We start from the raw sequence: 17,799 nt of genomic DNA, 5'->3' as shown, positions 1-17,799 counted from the left end.
CTCGGGGTAAAAATGTTTGGGCAGCCCTGTTGATGAAAATGAAAATTTATACTTGTGCAAATGGTGTTATGTTGCCTCTCAAAACATCCATAGAAGATATAATTTGCTGAACTGATCAATTAAATCGTTGATCACTCTGCCGATGACTATTTTTCTATTCCAACCAAGTCAAGTCGAGTTTCATCTCACAAAAACCTTGCATTTGTACTGGTGTGAGTCAACTTTTTGTACCCTTTTCACGCTCTGCATTTGTCTGGCGAGCAATCCGGCGTGCAACTTGCTTTTCGGTCAAAAGCGGCTGCGATGGCTCCAGTTGCCCGCGACCCAAATGCAGACAAGCGCGCTACAATATGTACGGAATGATTGGGGTCTGAAAGGGAACAAAAAGAAGGTCAGCCTCCTGGATTGCTTTGCCGAGGCTCCGCGCCACTTAGTGTGTAGTTCACGTACGTCTGTTTGTTGTCCCTATAAATTTCAGGCCAATGTTAGTGGTGCGTGGCACTACAGTTTGCCCTTGATGTGCTCCAGAGCCAGGCGGGGGCGGGGTCGATATGAAGGGGGCGTGGGCCGGGGTTAGCGCTCTGCGGGCCAGCGTGAATCCGAGTGAGCGACGGGGGACAAACACTGAGTCATGTTGACATGGGAGGATGTTATTAATTTGTGTGCGCACAGAGAATTATGTTATGTACTCAGACAGTTTGGAAAGCCTTCTCTAAACATCCGTTTGCAATGTTGCCAAATCCCCTTTTCTTTATGCGGAATAGTCTCCTGTGTAGTATGTGTTCTCTAAATGGGAGGATGAGGAGGGATTGTGTCACTTCTCTCAGGTTTGGCAGTCATAAGCCCGGATAAGCCCTCATGAATATTAGTGTCTTTTCAACAAAAACAGCTCTGTGTTGTTGCAAATATACTGGCAGTATGCCGCTCCTGCCAAAGCCAAAACCCCCATCGACCCCCCCCCCCCCAACCCTGTTTGCATTTATTGCCCAGCCCCTTGCAGCGTGTCATTTCCCCTCAAATCAGCAGGGAGACATCACGCTGACATAAACAAACGTGACGGACACAGACAAATTGCTGTTCAATATATCGTCCAAAAAAGGGGTGGGGGAGGGGCGGAGTGCCCCTTCTCCTTGTTTGGCCAACAGAGATGTTAAAAGAGGAGAGGATGCTGCCACTGTGCTTGGCTGCAAATCCTAGAGGCGAGCATGAATTCACTCTGAGTCAATAATTTATTCAGCCACGTACACACGCACATAAACGTAATATACAATACAACACAGGACTGAAATGGAGTGCTGCCAGGAACCAAGTACACACATATGTCATATTTCAATGATTCAATACGCAATTATCGTAAATCTCCTTTTCCCACTTTACACGATGCGCTGATGTAATTAAATTCACTTTCAAGCTTGTTGGAGCTTGTTGTCAACTTGTTGGCCCATTGTGTTACATCACATCGAGGTAGCTGCATTCACGTGTGAGAAGGTAGCAGCGCACCGGATCATTTTGCACACGAAATTGATGAAATTTGTGGTGTCTTAGGCTATTTTTCATTGCAAGTCAGACTTTGAAAAACAGATCTCCGAGTGAACGTTTGTTAAAACCATCACGTTAAGGTTCCCGTCCGAACGCTGGAAAACGCATATTTTCAAAAGCCACGCTCGCTTGATAGCGCTTCTCCAGTGAAGTGTAAATTTACTCTGACCAACAATGACATATTACTGCCATCACTCAAATTCTAAGACAGGATATGCAGTTGGGGTTTTCAATCATTTTTACAGCTTAGTGTGAGCAGGGATTGTTTTGACAACGTTGACGCCCGTACGTGGACGTTTTCTTAAACAGAAGAAAATCCTTCTTTCTCAAGCTTTTTCTCTTATAAAGATATCATTAAATGCGGTGGCGTCGGCTTAGATCCATGCACTTACCAGTCAAAAAAGCTTACTGTGAAATGTAGTTATTTTAAAGTGACAATCCTTTCTAAATGGAACTTTTCCCTTTAAAGGAGCATTCCTGAATTCTAAATGTGCATGTTAAATCTTAAATCTCAAGTATACATTTAAAACCAGATTGCTCGTCGATTTCATCAGATTGAATGTGGTGGACAAATTGCTTGAAAATAGACGTACGTTCAAAACTTTTCTTTTTCTAAATGACCGTGCATTTCAAAATGTCTTGTGCAGCTTGGCCTTTATATGTTTCTCTCTTGGTGTTTGAACTAACAAATAATAAGAAAAAAGCCTTGCGGTCAACATGTTGTGGCTGTGTGCACCCGTTTGTGTTTAGAGCATGGGTCTAGGGGCATCAAAAGCAAAAATATGCACTGGGGCCTATTACCCTTGGTGTGACGCCACTGTGTTGAAATGTCTTATTTGGTCTTCTGTGTTTATAGGACTTTTTCCACCAAATAAAACTTGATTGCTTTTCATTGTTATCCTCATATCGCTATTCGATTCAAGTTTTTTGCAGGATATCTGTATCCGAATATCAAAACTTCTTGATAGCTGCAGCCCTATACAGCAGTGGTTCTCAAACGGGGGTACTTGAAGGACCTTCAGAGGGTACTCGAGATTTTAAATATAACAAACAAACATGCAAAAATCCCTTAAAAAAATTATTGAATTAATTCATTGTTTCAGGAAAATATAAGTTCATAAAACAAATTTTATGTGAAGTAGGTTATTCGATTTTTGTAATAAGCCAGATTCTCTCCCATACTAGAAAGGTTCAACCCAACTTGTCATGTGCCACCTCTTGTTACCTGTCAAGTTAATGATTTATTTTTGTGGACAGATCTCTACTATGATGTCAAAAGAGGACTCTTTAAGTTGGATTTTTTTCTGTGGACAAATATTTATTCATAATTATTTCTTTTTGAGAAAAGATCTGACACTTTATGGTGATTATTTTTGGGTGACAAATATGCATTAATAATTGTTCATTTATTTTTGTGACAAGATTTCTATTGTAATCCCAAACGGGACACTTTATGTTGAATATTTTTCACTGGGTAAATATTTATTTATAATTATTTCTTCTGAATATTTTTTGTGGACAAATATTTAATAATAATTAAGTTAATTATTTTTTTTTTTGTGAACAGATCTCGACTGTAATCCCAAAACAGGAAGCTTTAAGTTTCATTTTTTCTGTGCACAAATATTTATTTATACACTATTTTTTTTGAGAACAGGTCTTTTTTTGTGGAAAAATATTAATACTTAAGTAATTAATAATTAAGTTATTTCTTTTTGACAACAGATTTCTTCTATGGGCCAAAAGACGAGACTTTTAGGTTGATTTTTTATTTCTTTTGGGCTAATACCAATGACTTTTGAAAGAGTCTATAGTTTAATAAATAAGGCACTGATGGCATGTTCTAGGTCTTTTTTTTTTTTGCTTTGCACTGGTTAAGGGACACTTTGCTGAAACGATATTTCACAGGGGGTACTCACTGAAAAAAGGTTGCGAACCACTGCTATAAAGAATATTGAACAAGGCTCTGACAGTCTGCTCTTAAGCATGCCTTTATTTTTGTCGAACTGACACTTGTTGGCTTTGGAGGCTCAAGCTGTCAATGGGAAAAGTCAATTTCCCATCATTACGCGTCCCATGTGAACAGTGCAAAAAGGCCTCCTATACAACGAGTTCCCCGGGCAATTACATGCCATCTACTGAGATGTGAGTAACATTAAGGTGTTTACGCGTATTTTAAACGTCTTGTTTCAGTCAGACTAACACAATAAGTCCATTTTCTTAGTCAAGTCATGTAAGCGTAATGACCGAGAAGGCTCAAGGCACGGTGGACCAGAGACATATGTCTGGACTACAACAACTGCGAGGCATCTCGTCCTGCGCCAGATGTGCGGTCGTGTTCTCTGCGGTGAAAGGAAAGACGGAAGGATCAAGACGCTTTGAGTCAGCGGCGTTTGTGCCGCGTCCGCTCGCCTGATGTGAGTCGATAGTAAAGGTTCGTCCCTCTGCAAAAGCTCGCAGTCATACGCTGTCTTCGCAGCGCTTGACGCGTCTCTTCGAGCTTACATAATGCAGATCTGCCCTAATTTCCCCTCTACCCTGCGAAACTGCTAAACAACATAACACCGGAGATCTGACGAGCAGACGAGCCAAAAGGTAATCCGCGGCTCTTGCTGTAAAAACATTTCATCTTCTGTTTTAACAAGGTCCAACATATGTATGTCAAAAAGCCTAATAGCATATTCATCTACGGCGCATAAGGGCCTCTTATCATTTTCTGTGTCAGCTAAGTGGATGTTTCCATGGATACCAGGCCTGGGTTTAAAGCTGGGTCTGCTGCGCGTACAGTACAGTTGTTTAGCAAAACGTCTGTATGCAAATGTTTCGGTCTTGGGGAGTGTGCTCTAATTTCAGATACAGCAATGTTGCCCAAAAAATATCTAGAATTTCAATCCAAGCATATTTTATACAATAGCCCCGGGCATGTTCCGCTCATGTTGTTTGTGAGCGCACTCGGAGCATCAGATGTCATTTGGTTTACATGGGAGCGTTGGTCATTTTTAGTCTCGGGTGATTCGGCTGAGCAAACGCGAAGACGTCCCAAAGTCCGACTGGCAGCGTTCCTTATGTAACACATCGTTACAGCCCATTTGCTTGATTGAAACCAAGAAACCTGATTTGAAATTCTAGTGGCTGTTTTAATTTTAGTAATGTCCTGACAAACACCAATCAGGATTGGAGGCGACATAGCGCAATGCATTATATTCACTGAGCTACAGCACACATGCTCAAGAAAGAACGAATACAATTTGAAATGAATGCATATATTTTTTATTCATTAACTACCAACTAAAGCAGCAGAACATATACGATAGAGAAATCCTTTTTTTCCAAGTTATTCCACGTACTCGCATTCGTTTTTCAGTCCCTGCAAGTCACCACAGATAAAGACAAATAATGTGTTTTTTGTTTTTTTTCCGAACCCGACAAATTGAACCAAATCAATAAGACACAGAGTGCATTTGTTCGCTTATAAGCAGACATTTGAATTACAACAAAGTATATGAGGGCCACACTGAAAAAAAATCCTCTGAGGGATTCTGGGGAGGTAGCGACATGTTTTCGCTAACACATTGGTCTAACAAAAGTCAAGTATATTAAAAAATATAATGTGAGGGTAAAATAAAATTTTGAAGCATGCATGCATAATATTATGGCACAGTTCTAACATTGTGAGTCAAAAATATGGCCCACAGCCCACACAAAGGTTTAATCTGCGTTGCTAGATAACTTTGTGAAGCATTAAAAAAAAATAATAAAAAGAAAGGCACGAACCAATTAGTCTGCTGTTCAGAATCAATAGGTAAAAATTTGTACTTTTATGATGCGTTTTCCAATTTACAAGCGAAAGTGAACAGTTCATCATGCTTGCTGATTGCTTCGGTGACAGGAAGTGAAACGCTACATTACGTCACATTAGCATTAGCACCTAGCTTCATCCTGCAACTGCTCCGTGCAGGCAAAATCCTTCAATTGACCCGAAGAGATTGACAATAGGGAGTGGTCGCCATCTGGACCTTTATCAGAGATTCGCTTTGGTCTTTGAATTTATTCTGTTAAATTTTTGCTTTTTTTTTCTGTTAATTTTGAAATATTTTTATATCCACTGTGGCCCTAATACTAATTATTAGTGTTTTCTTTATATTCTCATACAGTACTTCATTGAAACATATTTTCAGCGGTGTCACACCAAAATCCAGCCCCCCCTTCATAAAAAAATGTGAAAGGCACCCTAACAATCACACATTTAGTCATAATATATATAATAGTTATAATAGTAATATAATTTTCTGTTTACTTCCCCTTTTTATTTTATGCTTTTGTTTTGGTCCTTGTGCATCTTGACAGACTTCTCAGAGATACTATTTATAAATAATTCCTTCCTTGCTTAATCAGTGGTAAAATCATCATCATCATCATCATCATCATCATCATCATCATCATCATCATCATCATCATCATCATCATCATCATCATCATCACATGGGTTGGAACACATTAAGTCAACACACCAATAGCCCATTCATTAATGTGATTAATATACATAAATTAGAAATGTGGGCGCTGACTTAAGGTGACAGGTTCATTGCATATTACTGAACATCATGAGCATTTACTATGCGCATTAAAGTCTCATGAGGAGGGACTTTTTTTCAGTTACATAGTACTGACACAGGCATTACTTTAGACTGCATAATTTGCCTGCGGAACGCTGAATGCATACTAAGACACATTCCTATCCGGAAATATCATTCATATTTTGTGTGCTTTTCAACTGTGTTGAGCCACTGTCAAGTGTCAAATTCATATGCATCAAAAATATGTGCAGTTTTAAGAGCGGTATCCAAAATGTTGCCTCTGAATAACCGTACACATTAAACTGAATATGGTGAATAGGTCAGGTACAAGGGCCATTCATGCAGAAAAACGCTGAATGAAGTATTATCAGGAGAATGTAACTAAACATTCAAGAAAAAGATAACTCATAATAAAACATGATTTTAAATATATATATATATATATATATATATATATATATATATATATATATATATATATTTTGATTCAGATAAAATATTATGACATTTCTCATTTCTGTGACTACAGTAGTAGTATTTTATTATCAGCATGGCCCTCATACAATTTCATAGCGATTCATTTATATAATCCATGGCAGTTTGTACAGGATGTCCAAGGTTACTCTTCAGACGGTCTGCATGGCTGTACGGATTGAACACAAACAAATACACTGCACATTTCAGAGTGACATCATCATTGACTGACAAGTCATTAGTGCATTTTCAAAAGAGGAAGCAAAAAGTATGTACTAATATTTACATTTCTTTGCTATAAAAATACATCTTTTTTTTATGGCTGAGGCCTTATTTTGAGTTTCATTGTACCAAGAAAAAATCTGATGTATTGCATCATTGTGATTTTGTGTGGTTATCTGGACATTGAGTATAGCCTCCTGAGACTCAGGCTTTTCAATTGTGTCCACTGATTTGTCCAATTTGTATCAGCAAGACAGCAATGTTTATTGCGTCCCATCCAAACACATGAGCCATCATCGAAAAGGTCAGGATGTCCTCTACTGAGGACATTAGGACTTTGCAGGGAAACTCGAATGAGTCAAAAAATATAGGCCAAAAACAAATGTCCACTACAGTGGACACAAATTAAAGGACTGATTCTCAGGAGGATATAACGCTGTAAAATCCGCATTTAGGCTGGCGAGTGCAACACTTTAATACTTTGCCCTTGGGGTGTGCTCGCAAATTCATTCTGCGGGACATGAATGTGGCACACATAATTCATTCGTATTGATAGCAAAGGCTATTTTTTTTTCATACATGTGAATGCAGTCATGACAATAATCCTTTACAACATTTCATGGAAGAGTTACAGCACGAATCAATTCCAAACAAGTGTGGCAGTGGTCCATAATCCCCTGTGGGAAGCTTGAGGGAACACCACTGATTTGGAGAGATTATCCCATAAACAAGTGGTCGGCTGCCTTTAATTTTTGGATTCTTTGGTCTCAATCCGCAAACCAGAGAGCTCATGAGGTGATATTCTGAGCTCCTCCCCATCCGTTGCATGCTCCTCACCTTGTCAAATTTGTCCGATTTCGGCAAAATGACTCATCTCCCGGACCTCACATTACGCCTACACACGTCAAAATGGATGCTGCACTCTTGCGAAATTAATTTCAATATCATAAGAAAGAGTTGGTGGTAAATAGCTGTGTTAAAAACCTGGTTTATTTTTGGATGAGGACATATAATCTTCACGGCTGATTAGCGCTAATGAAATGCAACCAATTTGAGAGTAAAAAGCACACATTATTGCAAATGAAATAGCTCCGGGGCGTCTGTTATGAAAAGATGAGTCATTAGGGGCCTGGCTTTCTGCTTGATTGTTCATATTTACACATTTAATTTGAACTGTTAAGCATTACGTACAGACGGCGGTACTCGCGCTGACTGGGAGTGCGGCTCAGGCGGCATTAACATGCGTCTCGGGTCATCCTGTCAAAAGTGGATTCTTAGCATTTAGCCCTCAAGTGATCTCGCGTTCTCGCTTGAAATGCAAACGAGTAAGATGTGTGTTCGCAAAAAAAAAAAAAAAAAAAGTGTTTAAGCTAGCAGGAGTCAGCAAAGAGCGAAATGTGATGGAAATTTGAATAAAAACACTTTTTGTTTCATTAGTTTTCAATAACATAGCTGTGTCAACAATTTATGAGCAAAAATAAGGCAATGGAACACAGAAAAACTTAAATTTAATTAATTATTCTTTCTCAATTAACTCATCTTAAACTAGTTAATCTAAATGCGATACGTTTCACAAATTCAGGTGGAGATATTGATACGTTCTAATTCTACAGTTAATTGATTGCATTCTAATTCTACTCTTAATTCCCTCCAAATAAAGTAAAATGCATACAATACATTGATGAAGTTTGAATGTCACCGAGTTGAAAACCTAGAAAAACGTTTAAAGTTTTGGCACATTCATCTTTTAATGGTGCGCATACTTATCTTCATACACTTCGATTACCATTTGAACCTTTTAGCTGCCGGAAAATCAAAGTGGAGACTTTGAGCAGGTTGTTTTCATAGAAATCCCAAAATGGCCGTCTCTGTTGAATGTGTATTTTCGTCAATAACTCAAAACTAATCTCCTCGACATACGCCTGGTTTTGTGAAAACACATGACAAATGATATTTTCTTAAGCAAGGGTAACCAGATTTCAAAATTCAAAACCGTGACGCGACGATTTAGCTGAAAATGACATGTGCAATGTAGTCAGCTTTGTATCCTCTGCATCTGCAACTTGCGGCTTTTTTTGCTTTGTAGAATAATTTATAAAATGTTTCCACATGATGCCACATAACTCCTGTTTGGTGCATTGAATTAATATTTTTCAAGATGTTTGAGACTGTGTGGAGGTCGTTGAAAGCACCGTCCGCCAACTGTGCAAGTGCAGTACAGGTACTGGCTTTCTTTTGCTTATCTATCCAGCTATCAACAGTTGAATGCAAGCATAACCTTGTTTATAAAACTGAAAATAAATTTGCAGTCTGACGTTGAAAACGGGCCACTAAAATTTCTAAGTGTGATATGGCCTGGATTACATTTCCAATGATTCTTCGACACAGAAGAACAGAGTAGTTCCACTTTAAATTCTTGTTCTATCTACACTTGAATTGTTATGATAACTTTGTGACTGACTGACATACTCATGGCACAAACATTTGGCACTGCTGATTCGATTTAAAAATTGACGAACGTTGGGACGCGACCTTCATAAAAGCTAGACAAAACCATTGGACTCATCAGTCAAGGTAAATCAGATGAAAATATAAGCATGTCAAAGGGGGAGTTTGCAGTTTTCGAAACAGGTAAATCTTGCTGTAAAATACCTCACAAACATGGTGCATTTTATATATTGAAATTATAAAATTGTAATCAAAGTGTACGGAAACAGAAGATGAGTAGACGGCTGATGATTTTACACCGGTGAAAGATGAACGTCAAAATTTTATACGCATTTTTCTCAAAACTAGGGATTTCAGCTTGGCAACATTCAAATGGATTTAACGTGTTTATTTTTTGTTTGCTACCTCCATATATAAAGGACTTAAGTGAAACATAATCCTGATTGTGTAAAAACGCATCACATTTAGCCACACTTGAAACATTTTACATAAAATTTTTCCTCGGTTTTGGCTAGGTTTTCAATGAGCTTTATTTCCCTGAAAATAAAATCCACAAGCGTACATCTACTTGGCTGTGTTTGTCTCATCTGAGGGGTGCCAAAGCGACTTGATGGCAAAGGCAGCTGCAGCCTGATAAAAATAAAGTCCATTCTTTTAAAACAGACTCAGCAGAATTCAGAATCGATGGATTCATTTGAATGTTCCTAGCGAGTAGAGCGCTCGCATGTAATAAACTCCAAATGTTTGTTAAAGAAAGCGTTATTAAAAGGACTATCATCTCATGCTGTGACTGTAATACAAACAGCATTATGCACGGCATACAGTCATGAATCATTTTGGTGTTAGATCCACTGTGATAAAAGTAGGAGCAGCCCCAGCTATTTTATTGTTCAGCGAGGGAGGCTCTCTGTTTTGCGCTTTGGAAATCCTCTGGCTACAGTGTTAGGGCATATGCATATCCCTCCTCATTAGTTTCTACTCTTGAATTTCCGTTGGTTGAACGTAAAAGAGAAATGAAGAGTTTGGCCTTTCTCCAATACAAAATACAGTTGAATTCAATCAAATGTAGAAACACCAATGTGTCTATTCAATTCAAAACAGCAAAGCTACATGACAGTCAAGGTCCATATGCAGTGTCCAAATGTCAGTCTTTCCAATAAAAGTCGATGCACTTATATACACATACTGACATGCAGTATATGTCAGACAAGAACAATTACTCAATGCGGTGAAGCACGAGCATGCTGCAGGTCACAATCCTTTGTACCGTTGAAGATACCGTCAATTTTAACCCCTGCAAAGTCCTGAATCAATGCGTTTGTCAGCCAGGTTGCTTAAAACTGTGTAAATGTTGTTCTTTTTTCAAGAACCTCCAGATAATCCGGATCAATGTGAAGCTTTGCCTTCAGTTCCCAATATTCGCTTCTGTTTGGCTCCACGTAAACAGTACTCGGTGTTGTGCAGTATAGTATTGTCTGTTGTACTCTGTCAGGATGCACATACTGAGGCCTTGTGTCAAAGTCTGATTTGTACTGACTGCCCTGACGTGCTGCGTGCCTGCAAGGTAGCGTGTGACTATAGCGGGGCTTCTGTTCCGGACCCGGGACTTCTCTGTAGTACGAGGGATCATCTTGTTTCACGCTGGAAGGCTTATTGAGAGGCTCCGAAGCGGTGGCGCTATATTCCGAGCCTATCACATTACTCGCCGCTTCTTCGTCCGAGGTACCCAGAAAGGCGCCGCTTAATTCGTCGAAGTCTCGCAGTCCCTCCGCGGATTTGCCGTCTGTTGAAGCGTGGCCTGTAGTTCTGCAAGTTTGCTCCGAGGGGGGTGGAATATACTCATACACGTGTCCAGCCGATGTTCTGACCTTTGGGACGGATCCCTTTTTGTACAGTCCGTACTCCATGTTGAGAGAGCTAATACAAGCATTCATGGAGTTATTCTGCTCGTTTTGACTCTTTAAGTGCCTCTTTCTCATGGTTACGAAAAGTCCTGCGGCCACAAACACGGACATAATGAACATGAGCAGGAGGGCAAGGATCATCACAGATAAAGGGATGGCGCTGTACTGCGTGTCGGAGTCCAGTGACGTTTCTATGGTGATGGTGCTGCCAGGGAAGGATTCCTCCGAGGGGGGAATCATCGACGCCTGTACGACGGAGTTATTAGGGCAGAAATTAGCTGTCTTGATGTATCTCATGTCTTCCCCAGCCAGCCTCTTGGGCGAGCCACAGATCACATTGTTGACAACGGTGCCGGTGCTGAGCTGCTCTAGCCACATCTTCAGGTCCAGAATGCCGCACGAGCAATCCCAGGGGTTTTCGTACAAATCCACCTGCACCAGTGCCGTGAGCTGATCGAGCACGCCGCTGACTGGCAGGTATCGCAGGTGGTTGCTGCGAAGATTGAGGCGGGCCAACTTGAGGCCGTGAAATGCTCCCACCGGTAATGTTTTCAAGAGGTTGTTGTTCAAAAACAAGAGCTGGAGTTTAGGGACGTGCTGGAATGTGTCTGCAGTGACTTCTTTAATGACGTTGTATTCTAAATATAGGAACTGCAGACTCTCAAGCCCGTAGAAGATATCCGCGGTAAGACGGTCGATCAAATTCCCGTTAAGGTAGAGTCTCCTGAGATGAGTCAAATCACCAAAAGCTCTGTCATGGATTTGAGCTATCCGATTGTTGCCCAGATGAAGCAAATCTAATCCCTTTGACTCAACGAAATCCGCTCGCCGCACCACAGGGATATAGTTCCCGGTGAGATACATCTTTTTGGGGTTGTAAGGTTTGGGTTCTAAATCGGAAATGTGCTCGATCTTTCGCTCCTGGCAGTTGACGTTCAGGCCGAGGTCCGAAATCTGAAGGTTGCACGTGCAGGCCGACGGGCAGTCCAAAGGGACAGGAGATTTTGTTTGGTACGAAATAATTTGACCGTAATTCTGAGGTTTGTTAGCCGCCAGCCGAGCAGTCGGCCTCGATTTCAATTTACCCGACTGCCGAGGTCCCTTGGTGGGCCTCGAGGAGGACCTCGCGATGCCAGATGAGGTTAAGGAAGCCGTGGCGATGGCCGGCGTGCTCTTGTAGCTGCCGTCTGTGCTCAGATGCGGCTGCGGCGGCATCTCGTATTCAGCGATGGCTCTTCTGGGACACAACTCTTGCTTGGAGACCTCGTCGAGATCCCTCCCGTGGAGGCGAAAGGGGAACTCGCAAACGACGTCGCCCACCAACGCCGTGTAGGAAATGCTCTCCAGCCAGGTTTTGAGAGCAATCAGGTCACAGGAGCAGTTCCACGGGTTTTCCTCCAGCTGCAATTCCACCACGCTGTTCATGTGCTCCAGCAGACCCGTGTAGGGGAGGACTTTCAGCTGATTCCCCCTCAAGTCAAGATGAGTCAATGGGACATGCTGGAAAATGTTCCCCGGCAGAGTAGATATCAAGTTGTCATTCAGAATCAACACCTCCAGGTGTCGAAGTCTGCCGAGGGCATTGGGGGCCACTTGAGTGATGTAATTATAATCAAGCTGCAGATACTCCAGACTTTCGAGGCCCCAGAACAACTCCTCCTTCAAGGCATCAATTTTGTTGTTGTTGAGATGTAATCGTTTTAATCCTTGAAGTCCATTAAAAGCTCCGGCTTCCACCTCGGATATCTCATTATTTCCCAGGTGTAATATAGTCAGTCCTCGATATTCAACAAAGTCGTTGGCGGAAAGCTTTCTTAAGAAATTCCCGGTGAGCAGCAGATGATACTGGGGGAAGTTTAGCGGCTTTATTTCAGAGATGCTCCCGATCCCCCTGTTTTCACAGCTCACAATGAGTATCCCCTCTCTCTCTTCGCACGCACACAATCCTTGGCATATCCCTTCAACGGACATCCCCGCTGTACCTACAGAGGTGGCGCTCAGCAAAACGCAAGCGATCCAAAGATGCATTTTCCTGCGCACGCCGTCCAAGCTCAGAGCCCCACTAAAGTATCCTCAATGTCATCTAGAGGGAAAAAAGAAAGACAAACCGTAATGGAGCATGACGATGCTAGGCAGGCGGGCAACTTCCACACAACCAGCTGTGGCCGGCACGAGTCAAAGCCTCATTTGTCGCTACCCAGAGGTAACTTCTGGCCGTGCGACAGCTGATTTAAAATGGCTCAAACAAAGCAGCAGTGAGTGAGGGAGGAAGCGTGAGAGCGAGAGAGAGGGAGCGGGAGGACTCCCTCAAGCAATGTAAATAACAAAAATCAAGGTCAAAGGCAGACTTGAGCCCAAAACAGCACAAACACATCTCATTATAACGCCAACCACATTGCCGCCTCACGTGGTCATCTTAAAGCCCCATTTAGTACATCTTCCACTTCAAGGCAGAAATAACCTACCTCGCGCCCACGGGTTGAATCGCAGGCTCATCGGGTAACGTCAGCGTCTCTTTTAGGTTTCGCCCGTCAGCAAATCTTGACGGGAATCTTTTGCACACTCCTCCGATGCCCTGAAGAGGATGGAAAAAAAGGGAAAACCACTGATCGACCATAAACGCTTCTCCTCTGCCTCGCTGTGCAAGCGGAGATGCTGCTGCGCCTGATAACAAAGTTCCTTATTCTCTCTCCATCTCTCTCTCTCACACTCTCCCCTTCTCTCCCTCTCTTACTTACCCGGTGGTCGGGAAGATGTCAAGTCATTTCATTTCACGCAGAAAGAATCAGCTCACTTGAGCGTCGTGCCGAGATGAGGAAGAAAAAAAGAAAAAAGATACATGCTGACCTACCTTCTGGAAGATCCCTCAAAATATCAATAATTCAGCCGAGCGGCGCGCTTGAGACGCGCTCAAACGGTTTGTTTTATACCCGCTTATGGCGTTATTCATCCTGAAAGCAAAACCTCCGCCAGGATGTCACGTTACATCATTGTTTCGCCTAATCTGTCAATCCTTTTTGGTAGCTTAGGTTTAAAACGTTCACGGACGCCCCACCTGACGAAGGCGGCTGATATTATTGGACAGCTTAGCTTCTGTGGGAGTCGGGGAAAAAAAAAAAAAAGATACCTAACACCTTCTCGTCACTTGCGCCAGTCCTGGGCAGGAGTTCACTGCGTTTTCGTGTCGCATCTCCGTCACTTTCTAGGAGAAAAACTGTCACTACCATCTAAAAGCAGCACTAAAGTACTCAGGGAGTGTACAGACGAGCTTTAATAATCACGTCACTTCCTGCATAATGCATGAGCACACTGGGACTCACCAGTGGGTCTATTGATCAGTTGCCCGAGCATCAATCTCGGAAATTAGAACTAATGGCTCACAGTGGCGCAGTGTTTTATTTCTTTCTTTTTATGTGTGTCTACTTGCTTTAAACGGTCATAAATGAGCCACACAGAGAATGAGTCATTGCCCCCATTTGAATTTTTCACCTGGTCCTACAGTTCTGCCACTAGTGGTTTAATTTGTGGGGATTATTCATTTATCCCATTTATTTTTGTCAAATGCACTATCGGGGTGCAAAACAAACATCTACACCGACGCTGATACTATTTAGGATCAAGGCTGTAAACCTTTGTACCACTTCAAAATATCGAACTCTCACACTCACTATCATGCTTGAGTCTGATTTTTCATTAAATCCAATGGGTTTATGTATTGGTTCAAATTGCTAAGACTTTTTGTTGCGGTAGAATATGTTCTTTTACCTCGAGAGATGAATTTTGTTTCAAAGATTAATTTACCCACGACAGAATAATTTTACGTGATATATAAGGCTTTTTGTGATATATGCTTACATCACAATTCATATATTTTTATTGCATTATATCAGCTATAAGTATGAGAGTTTATATTTCATTGCGATAAATTACATTCCGTCGCGACAAAAGATTTTATTGTCTTATGCAATTTATATATGAGTTTTTAATCACGACTAATCAATTTTTATCTCGGTATGTATGTTTTATAGTGATAGATCTCATTTAATTTTGATATGAGTTTTAATTATGACTGATTGCATTTTGTTGTTTATATATGTCGCAATGTAAAATTTTCATTGCGATATATGCGCTTTTATCACAATATGTGAGTTTTGTTGCCATAGATAACTTTGTATTCCAAGTCTGTATATGTTTTTTTTTTTTCACAATATGAAATCACAATATACAGTATGAGTTTGTATTACAATAAGAATATTTATGGGAATATATGAGTTTTTATTGTGATGGATGAGATTTTATTGCAATTTATACATTTTTGTCACAATGTCCAAGCTTTTATTGTGGTATATTAGTTTATATAGATGATCACATTTGGTTGCCGGGGTTTCCCGGTGTGGCGACTATCAGAATTTATATGCGAATTATAATGTGCCAGTGTGGTGAAGTCATCCATCAATTCTTGTCCTATAGATGTTGTCGCAGGTGAGCTGGAGCTTTTCCTTGCTGACTTTAAGAGGTGGCCCCGCACATCAAGGAAATCTTGATAGTCCACCATTTTGTTATTATTTATACACTTGTGCGGGGGAGAAAAAACAATATAAATTTATTATACATGTGACACATGGAATCTCATCCACCACAGATAGGTTTACATCACTCCCTGCGTTTTGGCATGTGTTTGCCCGCCTGCAAAAATTCCGACGCGGGCTGAAACGTCATTTTGTTGAACTTCATTGCTATGAACAGAGTAAAATGCGTGTTTAAAAATACCTGGGTACACATAGTGGAGTCCTGAGTGCCAAGTTGCCTTAGCTTCGGGAGGTAAAAGAGAGACACCTGTCATGCCCTTGTCAAACCCAGGACGTGCCGCTCATGTGAAAGCCTGTCAAGTGTTATACATCGCTGTAAAGCATCATCCTCCGCATCTCTCCATCCTCCCCGTGGAGAGGAGGATGGAGGGATGCAGCCCCAAGACAACATTCAGCTTGCATGGCATTCGTCTGTTTACTCTGCCTCCAGCGCATCATCCGGCCTAACGGGCCGGACCCAAACTCCATCATTCCGCTGGGATGTAAAAAATGAATCTTGGCTTTCATTTACTTTTCATGTTGTGGGCCTTCGCTCCCTGGTGTTCTATCAAGAAATACGTTAAATGAGACGTACAGTATTAGGGAAATGTACTTTTTTTTGTTTTTACCTTTGTGTGGTATTTTCACCGTTTTGGGGTCATTTTCCTTCATATCATTCTTGCAGTGTTTTAACCAAGTGATGGTACACTGCTGGTAGAGTGATAACTAAGTGGTTGTGTCATGTTGAGCTTTGACATGATGTCACCATTTGGGTGAAATTTCAGGTCCCTAGTGTCTTCTTTCATTGCTAAAGATCAAAGGATTGGACAAAATACGGCATAAGGGGGAACGGTCATTCAATTCAAGTCGTGTGACGTGATCGCTGCTTGAGGAAGCGCCATGTCGTGGCCCCACTTCCCCCACTGCCCCTCCCCATTCATCTACATGTTGTGCAAGATATGTTGGAGTGTCTTTTTGTTGACCCATGTGCGGGGATTTTTTTTTTCTTTTTTTATCAGACTTGAGCCACGCTCTCTGTTTAGGGCAGAAGACCTAAAAAAAAATCTTCTCCTTCATCACCCATGACTACATAATCCAAAAGGGAAGTAAAGATGCATTGAATTTTGTCAGATGCGCAGATTAGCGTTAGCTTCTCAGTATTTCCTCTTAGATTTATTCAGCAGCGGGGGCAGTGTAAATAAATGACACTTGACTGCAATCTGCAGTTGGCTACTGTGCTAAATTGCTAATGAAGGCGTCGTCTTCATTTATGACTGGATACGTATTAATTGTGTTATAAATTTGCGGTTGAAAGCTGTTGGCTCTTGAATACGGTTCTAGCCAGACTTCTACTCTGTGCGTAGATTTACATACGTGAAGTCTGTGCTGCTGCAAAGTAAGCTAGTTTAACATAGAGCGTTGAAGAAATGATTTTCAGGAGTGTGGGCAACAGTGACAAAAATGCAAGGCTTTTATTTTCTTGAACCAATTCTGAGCTAGTTTCTCTTTACTGTAGCATGCCACTGATTGGTGAGCTCTGAGGATAAGAGCCTTCAAAAAAAGAAACTATTATTGTAAATAATGTATCATTATTTATAATAAATAAATGCAGCTTTGCCAATCTTAAGTCTTGCCCCAAAACGATTTATCGTTTGGCCCGAGCAGGGGCGGCCGAAATGATTGTAGAAGAAACTTGGGCTTTTGATGAGCAGCACTTGATTGTAGATTGATTGTGTCCTAAGGTTGTTGATGTAGAGCAGGTATACAGTCAAGAGTTTGCTAATGCAAATGGGTCAGTGTACCACCCACACACAGTCTAGTGAAGTGGCTCTCAACCTTTTTTCAATCATATACCCCCAGGGAACATTTTTTTCTGCCAAGTACACCCTAACCTTCACAAAGCTTTTTTTTTTGAGTTGGTAGAGGGGATAAAACGACTTAAAAACATTATATTGTGCCATTTTTGTCTGATTTATTCGTTTTTGGTGTATTTTGAACCATTTAGAAATTCAAAAAAGATGAGAAAAACATAAATAATGAACCAGCCATTCAACTGCCGTTGATGGC

The 17,799-nt window shown here is 41.1% G+C and overlaps 1 protein-coding gene across 1 annotated transcript; it reads right to left on the bottom strand.

Annotated features, from left to right (window-relative positions):
- Positions 1 to 4,786: 4,786 nt before the first annotated feature.
- On the bottom strand, positions 4,787 to 13,703 carry slitrk5b (SLIT and NTRK-like family, member 5b). Its single transcript, XM_088415831.1, has 2 exons — positions 13,630 to 13,703; positions 4,787 to 13,247 (listed from the first exon to the last, which is right to left on the bottom strand). Exon 2 carries the CDS (start codon positions 13,190 to 13,192, stop codon positions 10,595 to 10,597), a length of 2,598 nt encoding a protein of 865 aa, XP_088271957.1. The 5' UTR covers positions 13,193 to 13,247; positions 13,630 to 13,703; the 3' UTR covers positions 4,787 to 10,594.
- Between the last annotated feature and the right edge of the window lie 4,096 nt (positions 13,704 to 17,799).

The sequence above is a fragment of the Hippichthys cyanospilos genome, chromosome 5, assembly GCF_059441005.1.
Source record: "Hippichthys cyanospilos isolate Australia breed blue-spotted pipefish chromosome 5, RoL_Hcya_1.0, whole genome shotgun sequence".
Classification (NCBI taxonomy): Eukaryota; Metazoa; Chordata; class Actinopteri; order Syngnathiformes; family Syngnathidae; genus Hippichthys; species Hippichthys cyanospilos.
This window is presented reverse-complemented; position numbering and strand designations above follow the sequence as displayed.